Source organism: Hippopotamus amphibius, chromosome 16 (assembly GCF_030028045.1).
Source record: "Hippopotamus amphibius kiboko isolate mHipAmp2 chromosome 16, mHipAmp2.hap2, whole genome shotgun sequence".
Taxonomy (NCBI): Eukaryota; Metazoa; Chordata; class Mammalia; order Artiodactyla; family Hippopotamidae; genus Hippopotamus; species Hippopotamus amphibius.
This window is the reverse complement of record NC_080201.1, coordinates 53,007,423-53,020,099: the sequence shown is the minus strand read 5'-3', so window position 1 is coordinate 53,020,099 and position 12,677 is coordinate 53,007,423. Positions and strand designations below refer to the sequence as shown.

At 53.2% G+C, this 12,677-nt stretch overlaps 1 protein-coding gene across 4 annotated transcripts; it reads right to left on the bottom strand.

Moving 5' to 3' along the window:
* Positions 1-3,656: 3,656 nt before the first annotated feature.
* Positions 3,657-5,966, bottom strand: CNFN (cornifelin). 4 transcript variants are annotated; one of them, XM_057713379.1, is made up of 5 exons: positions 5,847-5,922; positions 5,129-5,343; positions 4,568-4,678; positions 3,978-4,114; positions 3,657-3,877 (listed from the first exon to the last, which is right to left on the bottom strand). In XM_057713379.1, exons 2-5 carry the CDS (start codon positions 5,163-5,165, stop codon positions 3,788-3,790), a joined length of 375 nt encoding a protein of 124 aa, XP_057569362.1. In that variant the 5' UTR covers positions 5,166-5,343; positions 5,847-5,922; the 3' UTR covers positions 3,657-3,787. The 4 variants fall into 4 exon arrangements, with proteins under 4 accessions (XP_057569362.1, XP_057569363.1, XP_057569364.1 ...); XM_057713380.1 differs by having other exon boundaries at positions 5,129-5,175; positions 5,881-5,896; XM_057713381.1 differs by lacking the exon at positions 5,129-5,343 and having other exon boundaries at positions 5,847-5,966.
* Positions 5,967-12,677: the final 6,711 nt, after the last annotated feature.

Sequence of the window (12,677 nt, the reverse complement as noted above, 5' to 3'; positions counted from 1 at the left end):
TCCAGCTCCCGAGGAAGGACTGCTTGACTTAGCATAGGTTGACCCAGCTGTCTCAGCACAGAGCGGACACTAGGAATGTGTTCAAAATGGCCAATTTCTGCTCAGGATAAGGCAGAATTTCCCAACTGGGGAGCTAACCAGCCGTGGGACATGCTGCCTCGGAGTCCCGAGGCCGCTGGGGTCATCCTGCATAACCAGAAAGGAGCTAAGGTGGTTCTTCGAGACTCCTCCCTGTTGTGCGTGGACCCTTTGGTAAAGTCTCTTCCTACCAGGCACCCTGTGACTTTGCCTTCCTTAGCAGAGTGTTTGCACCCTGACTTTACTTTTCCTCTGGGACCTGGAGCCACCCTCCCTCCAGCTCCTGTCACTGCGATACACAGATGCCCCACAGCGTGTGTCCCTCCTTCCTCCATGTCAGCCTCTCAGCTGGCACCTCTCCCTGGTATCCACACACCTGAATGCAAGAGGCTCGTGGTGAAGTGAGAGAAAGCTTGGACACGGGAGGCTAGGGACCTGGATTCTAGCCCATGTGTGGCCATTGACATCCTAGGGACTTCAGGAAAGGGGGAGAAATTTTACCAAAAGGGTCTACAGGACTCCAGCACTGTGCTAGGTACTTGGCATGAGTCTTAATCTGCCCAACATCACTGCTGGGAGGTATGGGCTTGTCCCCCCATCCTGCAGATTCAGAAGTTAAGTCCCTTGCCTAAGAACCTAGGGCAGATTAGTAGACGAGTCCAGATGCTGACACAAGCCTGTCTGACTTTCCATTCAGCCCCCCACCCCCCATATTCCCTCTAAAATTTCTTCCCTTTTCTAAGCCAATGTCTCCCACCTGCGATCACACATTGTCTCCACCTCCACTGGGCCCCACCCTGTTCTGGACACATAGCTGTGAACGATGTCCCTGCTCTTACGGAACTGACAAGCCAGTGGGGAGCCAACTAATAAGGAAAGATTCAGTATGTTGGAAAATGACCAGAAAAACAAGGTAGTGAAGGAGGGGGATGGGGAGGTTGGTACTTGCTATTTAATGTAAGGTGGGAGGGAGGGCCTTGCTCTTAAGATGACATGTGAGCAGAAGTGAAAGAGTGAGCTACAGGGACATCTGAGGAAAGAGAATTCCAAGGTGAGGGAACAGCCCGTGCAAAGATCCTGACGTGGGAGCATGCTAACATGTTACAGAAACAGCAAAGACACTCACGTGGAGTAGCGAGAATGAAGAGGAGGGAAGGCTCTTCCCTGGTGGTCCGGTGGTAAAGAATCCGCCCTCCAGTGCAGGGGACGTGGGTTCAGTCTCTGGGCGGGGGAAACTAAGATCCCACATGCCGTGGGGCCGCTAAGCCCATGTGCCACAACTACTGAACCCATGTGCCTCAACTAGAGAGAAAAACCTGCACACCACAACTAGAGAGAAGCCTGTGTGCCACAAAGAAGAGCCGGCCCGTGTACACCTCAACGAAAGATCCCACATGCCACAACAAAGCTCCTGCCTGTCGCAGCTAAGACCCGAGGTAGCCAAAAAAAAAAAAAAAAAAAAAAAAAAAAAAAAGAGGTAAGGTCACAGAGGGAATAAGAGGCAGACTGTGCAGGTCCTTGAGCCACCGTGAGGACTCTGACGTTTACTCTGTGCAGGGGGAGCCATCAGAGGGTTCTGAGCACAGGAGGCATGTGACCTATTTCAGGTGTTCACTGGGCTCCTCTGTGGGGAAGAGACTAAAAGGGTGGAGTTAGGGCAGGAAGCCTGGTGAGGAGCTACTGCATTTGTTTAGGCGGACGAGGAGGGTGGTTGGAACAAGATGGTGCAGTTGAGTGGGGAGAAGGGAGATTCTGGATATGTTCTGAAAGTAGAACCAACAGAATTTGTTGACTGTTTGGACACTGGCTGAGAGAGAAAGTGATGGGGTAACAGAAAGGATGGGGTTTGCTATTTCTTGAGATGAGGAGGACTGTGGGAAGAGCAGACTTGGGGGTGGGAATCAGGAGTTAGATCTTAGACACATTAAATTTAAGATGTTTATTAGATATTCCAAGTGAAGAATGGTTGAATACACACAGAGAGAGAACAGCAGATAATACAAAGAATATATTAATATTAGAATAGTTGTAAATTAGTATGTATAATACAATAATAATATTAACAACAGTTTAAGTTCACTCTGGGCTTTCCGTCTGATCCATCTCTTGTTGGCTTAAAAAAATGCACAGTGTAAGAGCTGCGAGTTAAGTTTTATTTGGGGCAAAATGAGGACTGCTTCCCAAGAGACAGCATTTCAGATAGCTCTGAGAAACTGCTCTGAGGAGGTGAGGGGAAGAGTCAGGATATATAGGAGTTTTGCAACAAAGGACAGGTAGTCAGGAACATCAAAAGACTATTGCTAATTAAAGAAAACCAGATATCTCAGTTTAAGGAATTTAGCGCTTTTCTGTGTGTGGGAAGATGCAAGAGTCTGGGCTCACTGAACTCATTCCTTTGATAGGCACCTCACTATCTGGGACCAGCATCTTGTATTTTCACATCCTGAGTCTCCTCAGGACTCACTGCAGGGAGTGGCTGCAGTCTGATGGCTGCTAGATGGCGGGTATTCTTTTCAGCCCTGAGGTTCCTGAGGGCTGCAATCACTGATGAGTGTCACATCCTTTGTTTATTGATATGGCAGGAAATATTCCACTTCTCATTCTCACAGTAGCCGTAGGACATATGAGGGATTACCCTCAGAGGGGGAAACAGGCTCAGAAAGGTTATTTATTTATAAATTTATTTATGTATTTATTTTTGGCTGTATTGGGTCTTTGTTGCTGCACGAGGGCTTTCTGTAGTTGCGGCAAGCGGGGGCTACTCTTCGTTGCGGTGCACGGGCTTCTCTTGTGGAGCATGGGCTCTAGGTGCACGGGCTTCAGTAGTTGTGGCACACAGACTCAATAGTTGTGGCTCTCAGGCTCTAGAGTGCAGGCTCAGTAGTTGTGGCGCATGGGCTTAGTTGCTCCGCAGCATGTGGGATCTTCCCAGACCAGGGCTTGAACCCGTGTCTCCTGCTGGCAGGTGGATTCTTAATCGCTGCGCCACCAGGGAAGTCCCCAGAAAGGTTTATTAATTTATTAAGATAACACAGCTAGTAAGTGGCAAGTGTCAAGGTTGAATCCCAGGTCTGTGCAATTTTGAGACCCAAACATTTTCTAATCTGCTAGTTGCTTTTGCGATAAAGAGGGTGGATTGAATTGGATGATCCTTGAGTATTCTTTTCGGCTCTAGAACGTTTTAAACCTGACAGTTCTGTGCTTGGAGGACAAAGTACCTACACATCTGTTAGGACTGTGTGTAGCCCAAGAGTCCATAGCTATTGAATGAGCAGGGGGCTTTCCTAAATTTTTTCTTTGAATGGTTATTGCCTGGACTGTCCCCAGACAGCCTTTCTGGCTCTGGGCAGAGCTTCAGGCAGGCAGCTAAGGAGCTGGTGGTTTCACTTTGTTCGTGAGGACTCCCTGGCTTAATGAAGGAAGAGACTTGCCAATCTCGTACACAGCAGATCCAGGTCAAGCGTCTGACTCTGGGACTCCTTCCAAACCCAGGCATCTTTTCTGTGTTCCTGCCTCCCTCACCAAACCTCCTTCTCCACCCAGATTCCTTCCCTGGGACAAAAAGGATGTAGGTGGAGTTGGTTTTCAGGTTTTTATTGTGGGTGCATTTCCAGTGGTGGGGTAGGGCGGAGGGGCAGGACCTCCCAGGAGAGGGCAAAGGAGGGCAGGCGTGATGGGTGGGAAAGGAGGGGTGGTAGGGGGAACCTCTTTACTCTCGGATCTTCAGTTCCCGCGCCATCTGACAGAGCGAGCAGGGCAGACAAAAGGTGAGGGCCGCCCAGTCGTGTCCCACAGAGCCCTGGAGGGTGGGAGGAAGAGGTTAGCAGCCCTAACTTGCATCCCAGGAGGCCAGTCCCCAGCCCTCGGCTCCCGCGGGTCCCTCCCGCCCCTGCGCGCACCTGGATGCGGTAGCGCTCGCGCATGCCGGTGCGCAGGGAGTTCAGGCCTCCGGGAAGGCAGGGCGCGCAGCAGCACTCGCCGAAGTCGTCGGCGATGCGGCAGGCGAGGCACAGAGGGACGAAAGTGCCGCACAGACCTGGAGCGGGCGCAGGGCGCTAAGTGCGGGGCCCAACGGGTGCCTCCAGCCGGCCCCGCCTCGGGGAGGGGAGAGGCGGGGTCCGCGGAGCGCGGGTGAGGGGCCCGGGGGCAACTGAGTGTTGGAGGAAGGTCCCAGAGGGAATTACGGGTCCGAAGAGTGGGGTTTTCAAGACTGGGAAATAGGGTTTGAAGGGGGAATTGGGGCCACAAGGAAGACAGCTGAGGGTGCAAAGGGGACGTTGAGGGTCCCAGTGGAAGTTGCAAGGTGGGAGGCCAGGATCCTAGGGAGCGTCGGGCGGCCGAGGAAGGCGTGAGGGTTAGAGGCTGGGAATTCAGGGCCCAAGGAAGGGAACGGGGAGTGGGGTTAGTCGGGCGAGCGAGGGGCTGGGGGTGACCTTTCCTCCCCTCCCGCTCATTCTCCGGGCCTGGAGAGGCAGCGGCGGGCACTCACAGACGGGCATGTCGTTGCAGCAGTCCATGAGACCGGTGTGCCAGTCGCTGAGCTGGGTCTGGTAGCTGCTGCTGCCACACTGGGGCTGACTGGTCACTGGGTAGGACATGGCTGCGGAGGGGGGAGGCGGGGGTCAGCGGGCAGCCTCGCAGCACCTCCTGGGCCCTCGCACCTCTGCCGCCCCTCCCTCTGCCGGGCAGTCAGGGCGAGGCCACCAGGCCGCCCACTGAGGAGACACCACTGCTCCTCCCCGCCCCTCCTGCCACATCTGGGCATCGACACCCCAGTCTGTCCCCGTGGTTGGTGCCTCCCGCACATCTGGTTTGGCTGGGGGTGGGGTGGGGATCCTGCAAGTCTAGGGAAGGTTGACGCCACAGGTGGGCGGGGCCGAGACGTGCAACCGCTTCCTCCGCATCTGGCCCCAGGGTGCTGGGTTCCTGCATGTCGGGGCTTCTGGGGTGCAAGCAGGCGCCGTCTGTCTTCCAAGCCAGGGTGCCCAGGGGAAGGAAGTGGCCATGTTCCGGGGACTGGAAGGTTTGGGGTTCCATCCAGCGATCCCACCTTTGCCTTTCACGTTGTCGTGCATCTCAAACTGCATCTTGCTGGCCCTGAGGTGGTGGCGTTGGGGATGGCAGAGGTGGCGGTGGCGACAGTGTCAGAGTCTGTCCAAGGGATGCTGGATGCTGGGGGAGGTCAGGGCAAGGGGCAGGGGCACTGGGGGCTGTGTTCTCAGGGTTAAGGATGCTGGGGAGAAAGAGGCCAAACCAGCTTGCCCGCTAGGAGAGACACGGAATAGGGTTGTGTGGGGTTGGGGGCGAGAAACTCGCCCATCTCTGTACAGCTGCCCGACAGACCCCAGAGGACCCTCCTCATACCAGAGGCAGAGCTGGAGAGAAAGACCAAGAGACAGAGACAGGAACAGTCAGAGACAAGGGGAGGAAGATATCAGAACCAGGTGCCTATAGAGATGCCTCCAGTAACACGTACACCTGCCCAGTACTTTTTCCCTGCAAGCCCATTTCACAGACAGAACACTGAGGCTCCACAAGCTGAAGAGAAATGCCTCACATCTGATGGCCCAGCCAAGAGGGTTAGTAGAGGAGCTACTGGGCCTAGAACTTTCAAATTCAACCCAGTGCCATCAGGTTGAGAAGAGGGGATCCCAGGGAGCTTTGAGAAAGACAGAGATGTCCAGAGAGGTAAACAGTCAGAGATATGTAAGGAGACAGACAGATGTGAGAGGAGTTGGGTGGGGGAAGAACAGAGCAGGGGCACCAACCTCTGAGCAGAGGGCTGCGGGCAGATGCTCCTACCTGCAGGACTGCTACGGCGATGATGGAGACAGAGGTGTGGGTGACGGCTGGGCACTGAGTTGCTTATATCTGGGCGGGCCATGTGGCCCTGGGTGGGGCTCTGACAAAGATGCCCAGGGAGCCAAGCCGGTCTGGCTGACCCTCTTCCCCCCACTGGGACTTCCCCTCCCTCTCTCTCCATCCCTCATTCCCCACTTCCCCCTCTGCCTGGTCTCAGAGGGCCAAGGAAATCGTGGGGGAGGGGGGCCCAAGGATGAGGAACCGGGAGTAGAGACCTAAAGGGAAGTGGGCAGAGAGATAGAGAGATGGAGAGAGAAGGTGGAGGGGAGGTGCAAGGGGCACAGCTGTACAGAGACCAAAAGAGAGGGAGAGACAGAGAGATGGGGAGGGAATGGGACACAGAGAAAGAAGGGGAGGCCCAGAGGGGAGAAAGAGAAAGGAGATTCAGAGAGACAGAGAGAGATAAGATGAGAAGACATAGAGAAATAGAGAAAGAGATGCTGAGACAGAGAGGCACAAAGATCTGGGGAGAAATAAGGAGAAGGGGGAGACAGATAATCAGAAAAAATACACAAAGATGGAAAGGTGGAGGGTTAGGTGAATGGAGGTGCCCTCCACTGGCCACGCCTGGGCTCAGAGGGAAGGGAAAGGGGGAGAGGAGAAAGGCCAGTGGTGCAGGAGAGTGAAGAGTGGGCTCCCCATTGGGGCCTTCTCTCACCATCCTTAGTGAGGCCCCCACTTCCCTGGGAGAGGGGGATTTGTCCTCCCATTCAGGGCCACCAGGCATATGGTGGCAGTTTGTTTTGGGGGGGTGACCCATGCTGGAACCAAAGTAAACACACCTCACCCAACTCCAAATTGGGAAAGGAGGAGGCTCGGGGCTGAGAAACTTCTGATTCCTGAAGGAGGTGGTTGTGGTCTAGGATGCTTGAGTCCTAACAGAGCAGAGGACAGGGGGCCCGGACTCCTGGGTCCGAGGGAGGAGGGGCTGGGAGTCCAGACTCTTAGAGTTAAGCTAGGCTGCATCCCTGAGTGGGGTATGGCCCTTGGGATACTGAGACTGCTGGCTTCCTGGGAGATGAAAGAGCTAGGGGCCTGGATGCCTGAATCACGAAAGTCTCCCCTCAACAGGTCTGGCGGGGTTGGAGGTGACTCAGTGAAGGAAGTAGAATTAGAGCCGGGTGGGGTTCCTAGCACGGGTGTCACTCCAAAAATGTAGGAGGCACTGGAAAATTGGGGTGTCAGCTGCAGAGAAGGTGGTGTCACCACACTGGGTATGGGTACGGGGTGATGAGGTGGATCACCCTGCTGGTCTGGGATCCCAGCTTCCCCCCAAGCCTTGGTCTCCTGGCACTACCCAGATGGCTTGCTGTCCTTGTCCCCAAACCTAAGGGCAGCACTCAGCATCTTGCCTGACTGTGTTCATCGCTTGGTCTGGGAGCCTCAATGTGTGGGAAACATCTTCTCCCCGCTTCTGTTCTAGTGTCCCTGTCCCCCATCTCTGCATCTTTGTCTCTCTGGCTCTGAATCTCTCCTTTCTTTCCTTCCTCATCTGTGCAGATCTGTTTCTCTCTCTCTCTCTCTTTTTTTTTTTAGATTTTTTTTTGGTAGCTCATTTATTTATTTATTTATTTATTTATTTATTTATTAATTAATTTATTGGCTGCATTGGGTCTTCCATGAGGTGCGCAGGCTTCTCATTTGCGGTGCTTCTTTGGTTGCGGATCATGGGCTCCAGTAGTTGCAGCATATGGGCTCAGTAGTTGTGTCACGAGGGCCCTAGAGTGCACAGGCTTCAGTAGTTGTGGCTCAGGAGCTCAGTAGTTGTGGCACACAGGCTTAGTTGCTCCGCAGCATCCCAGACCAGGGATCGCACCTGTGTCCCCTCTATTGGCAAGCAGATGCTTAACCACTGTGCCACCAGGGAAGTCCCTGCAGATTTGTTTCTAAATTTCTCCTTGGTTCTCTGTCTCCTCATCTCTGAGTCTCTCCTCCCAAGCCCTGTGTCTCAGTGTCCTTATCCTGGAGTCTCTGCCTCCTATCTCAGCATCTCTCCCATCTTGAGGGCTGCCCCATGGAGGTAGCCACGGGGCCCCATCCCCCAGCTGTCTAGACCATGGGCTGCAGGTGACTGAGGGGCAGAGCCTAGGGCTCCCAAGATGACAACCTGAGTTGTCCTCAAGTTTCCTTTCCCAACTCTGACACAGCCTGGGGGCCCCAATTAAATAAATACAGTAACTCATGTAGATGAGGAAATCGGGACTGGGGAAGCTGTGAGGTGGCCCGCTTAGGGGTGAGGAGGAGGGCACCGGGCAGGAAGAGGAGAGCTGGGGGCTGAGGAGTGACCATGGCAGAGTCACCAGGCATCTGGCCTGAATCCCTCTCAAATAGGGTTACCAAATAAAATACAGGACATGCAGTTAAATTAGAATTTCAGGTAAATAGCAAATACTTTTTTAGTCTAAGTATGTCCCAAATATTGGATGGAACATACCTATACTGAAAAAAATATTTGCTGTTTATCTGAAATGCCAATTAACTTGGTGTCCAGTATTTTTATTTCTGAATCTGGAAACTTACCTTCAAAGAGGGGAATCCCAGTTCCTCTTTTCCTAGAACCCAGGAATCCCTCCTCCGAGTCCAGGTCCCACTCCCCCTCCTCTCGTCCCTTAGAGTCCATGAATGGGGTACCCAGCCCCTACTCCCTCAGAACCCAGGAGTCCAGGCTCCCAGCCTCTTTCTCCCTGGAATTCAGGTGTCCAGATCAGGTTAGGGTCCAGTTGCCCAACATGAGTTTCACAAGGCGGGTGGCGCCATCCGTGGCCCTGGCAGAACTGGTCCAGCTGAGCAGACAAGTGAGGTGGCCCCCTTTCTATCCTAAGCCTGCCGCTTCCTTCAGGGCTAGCCCAGAGCAGAACAGGAGGGACTCAGAGAGCTCTGGATGCGTCACCGTGTCCGGGTCTGGGTGTGTTGTATCTGTTGTATCTCTGTGTGTGTGCTTTTCTGGGTGCTATGCATCTGTGTGGGGCTTGTCACAATGTGTCTCTTTTTGTGTGTTGCTATGTTCTGGGGTGTGACATGTGAGGAGGTCTTTTCTATTTGTGTCTGTATTGCCCTCCTGTGAGTCTCCGTCCTGTGCATCTGTGTTTGGGTGTGGTCTCAGTTGTCAAGATTCTGTAATTCTGACTAGATTAAGGCAAGAATTATCTTTTGAGGGATAGCTTTGTATGCTGGACTCCAGAGCCAGAAAACCTTAGTTCAAATCTTGATGGCTTCGGGACTTCCAGTGGTTAAGTGGTTAAGAATCTGCCTTCCAGTGCAGGGGATGCCGGTTCGATCCTTGGTCTGGGAAATAAGATCCCACATGCCGCGGGGCAACTAAGTCCTCACGTGCTGCAACTACAGAGCCCGCGCTCTCTAGAGCCTGCGTACCACAACTAGAGGGAAGCCCTGCACATTGCAACTAGAGAACCTGAGTGCCACAACGAAAAGATCCTGCATGCCTCAGCTAAGACCCAATGCAGCCAAATTAGAAAAAAAAAATCTTGATGGCCTCTGAATGGCTGTGAAACCTCCGGCAAACCACTAAACTTCCTGTGGACCTCAATTTTTCCATCTACAAAATGGGTTGTTGTGAATAGAGTTGCTGAGAGGATTAAATGAGTTAATTCAGGTAAAGGATTGCACCCGCCCATAGGAAACATCTTGTGTTTTGCGGGGAGGCGGAGGATGACGATGCTCTAGTTTCTGGGAATACGACAGTGAATAAAACCAAGCCTTTGCTCATGGTCCTAGGAGGGATTGGATGAATGGCCCATCTGTGGCTGGGCATATAACTGCATCTCTGGGGTGTCTGTTTTGCATGTGGAAGGGGATATTTCTGTGTGTTGTCAGTTCGAGTGATTCCACGATGGTGTGCCTATGTGTGTGTTAGCAGCTAATTGCATGTGCTGTGTGTGGGTTCTCTGCTTGTGTGGGTATAAATGCAAGATCACACCAAGCAGGTGTTGTGAGGATACATGTTTGCTGTGGTCTTGCATTTCTGACTCTGAGATGCCAGGGGTGTGCCCGTATTTGGGGTCTTGAGAACTCCTTTCTCAGCCACTCCTCTACATGCCCTGTAGGACATGCTCATTCCAAAATGAGCTGCAGTTTCTCTCTGATGGGGATGGTGGGCCCCGTGGCTTTAGGAGTAACACCAGGGTGAAAGGGAAGGTGGGAGGAGAGAGGTGAGGCCTGGGTGAGGTTGAGAAGGAATGTGATGGGAAAACAGAGAGAGATGGCGGATGGGGGTAGAGGAAGAGCTGCACAGAGAGATGTGGGTGTTTGTCCAGCCATTCCATAAGCATTTGCTGAGTCCCTGCAATGTGCCAGGACCCCTGGCGGGCATTGGTTCAAAGCCTGGGGGAAAGCAGAGAGATGCAGAGGGATGAAGACCCACCAGGAAGCTTTTGCTGCCCCAGGGTGGCCCACCTGTGTCCACAATGGGCCTTAGTGACAGTTCTGAGTGATGGGAATGCAGCGATGGGGAGGGACAGAGAGGGACCTGCCCCTCTCCAATCCTCCCTGAGGCTGATCTGTCCAGATCAAAGAACACAGGCCATGGGGGATAGGATCCTCTCAGGCTAGGGGCACCCCTATGAATCATTTTCTTATCATCTCCTAATAGGACAATGACACACTCGTACCCTCCTAATCACCATTTTTGACCCTAATCATGCCCAACACCTACAGTGAGAAGGGTTGAACAAATTTGGTATCTTGGAGTCGAGGAGGAAACATCTAGGAGTCCTATCCCTGGTCCTTCCTCCCCCCGGCCCCAGGAGTCCCAGACCCAACCCCGGCCCCAAGCCTGAGGAGTCCCAGCTCTTAGCCACTCTTCTGTTTGTGCTGTGTACTTTTTCTTCTCTCTCTGGTCCTGTCTGTCTTTATCTTTTTATCTCCACCTGTATTTTTTAAAGTAATTAATTTATTGGCTGTGTTGGGTCTTCAATGTTGGCTTCCTCTAGTTGCGGGGAGCCAGGGCTACTCTTCATTGTGGTGCACAAGCTCCTCATTGCGGTGACTTCTCTTTTTGCGGAGCACAGGCTCTAGGTGCGTGGGCTTCAGTTGCGGCACACAGGCTCAATAGTTGTGGCTCACGGGCTCTAGAGCGCAGGCTCAGTAATTGCGGTGCACGGACTTAGTTGCTCTGCGGCACATGGAATCTTTCTGCAGCAGGGATCAAACCCATGTCCCCTGCATTGGCAGGCAGACTCTTAACCACTGCACCGCCTAGGAAGTCCTCTATCTGTATTTTGTGTCTCTTCTGTCTCTTTACATCTGTATCTTGATTCTCTCTCACTGGGCCTCAATTTTCTCACTTGTAAAATGGGAATAATTAATAATAATCCACCTCTTAGAGCTGTTAAGAGGAACATATGAGATAATCATGTAAAATGCTTAGCACGGAACCTGGGCCACAGTAAATTCCATACACGTGAGCTCTATTACTTTTATTGTTTTCAGTATTTTAAACTGTCAGTTGGTACCTATATTTTTCTCTTTGTTTCCACAGGAGTCTTAAGTGTCCTCCTGCTCTGGGTTCCTTTTGCATACAGCACCCGGCCCTGGCTTCCCGTTCAGGGATGAGGAAAGGGCATTCTCGAGGCCAGAGCGTCCCCTAAGCCTTTTCCTCTCCATCTCTAGTCCAAGCCCCCACCTCAGGACCCAGAACTCTGGCCTGGGGACAAGGTCTGGCTCCAATACAATACCTAGCCACAGAAAATCCTGAACCCCGAATCTGTCATCCTTGGGCAGGCCAGTGACGCTTGGGATCCAGGAGTCCCCGTTCCTAGAGCATGACCTTTCAGGTTCCCAGCTCCTCCCACCCTCAAGATGCAGGAGTCAGGACGCTCAGCCGCCCTCAGACTCAGAAGTCTAGGCTCCTCAGTCCCTCCTCCCTCAGGAGCAAGGAGTCCGGACTCTCATCCTCCTTCAGGATAGCATCAGGCCGTGAAAGGCCTGCAGCTACGTGCAGCCAGAAACCTCATTCATGGTCCTTCTGCAGTCGAACACGCCCTCAGCTATCTCCCATTTCTGTCTTCCTAGAGGCGTGTCTGACACGGGAGCACTCTGGAATCGAGCTGTGATAAGCTACCCACGACGTCAGTCACTATCTTCCAGCCAATAGACACTCCGCCTCCTAACTCCCTGGGCCACTCAGGGCAGGGCGCGTTCCCTAGTAGGCGGGGCCCACAGCCCAAGCCGGACAGCCGTAGACGGTTCTCCGCTGGTCCTGCCGGACTGCTAATAGGCCAGGCCGTTGGAGGTTGGTGCGGGGTCTGCTTCGTAGACGCTGGAGCGGCTCTTGAGTGGACAGGTTCTATGAGACTGGCCTGGTAAGCCCTTTACAGCACACCCAGTATTGGGATTGTGGACATAGCTCGGACGGGAAATGGTGAGCCTTGGTGAGGCTTGAGGCGGAGCGGGAAGCTGGACGCACAATCTCAGAAATTCATCCATCCATTCCCTTCCTCCCACCCTAAACTTGATTCTCGTCTGCCCCTGCCCGTCCTGCTCGCCCATGCGTTCAGTCCTTCCTGCCCTCATTAAGTACTTCACTCACTGCTTTCCTCATACAGCAACTCACTCACACTTGCTCATTCACACAATCAGCCATTAACATTTCCTGAGGCTTCCAATGCACTAAGCCTCGCACTGGGCGATGGTGGTGACCAAGATGAGTCAGGCCTGAGCCCTGCCCTCAAGGAGCCCAGGTCAGATGGGAGGACAGACCCACATATTGATGTGCAGGG

Excerpts from the sequence above, each read along its gene's own strand:
- CNFN (XM_057713379.1), bottom strand. The coding sequence starts at position 5,165 with ATGCAGTTTGAGATGCACGACAACGTGAAAGGCAAAG. Across the intron at positions 4,679-5,128 it reads CGACAACGTGAAAGGCAAAG|CCATGTCCTACCCAGTGACC; the intron begins GTGGGATCGCTG and ends CCCCCTCCGCAG. Across the intron at positions 4,115-4,567 it reads CTGCAACGACATGCCCGTCT|GTCTGTGCGGCACTTTCGTC; the intron begins GTGAGTGCCCGC and ends CGCCCGCTCCAG.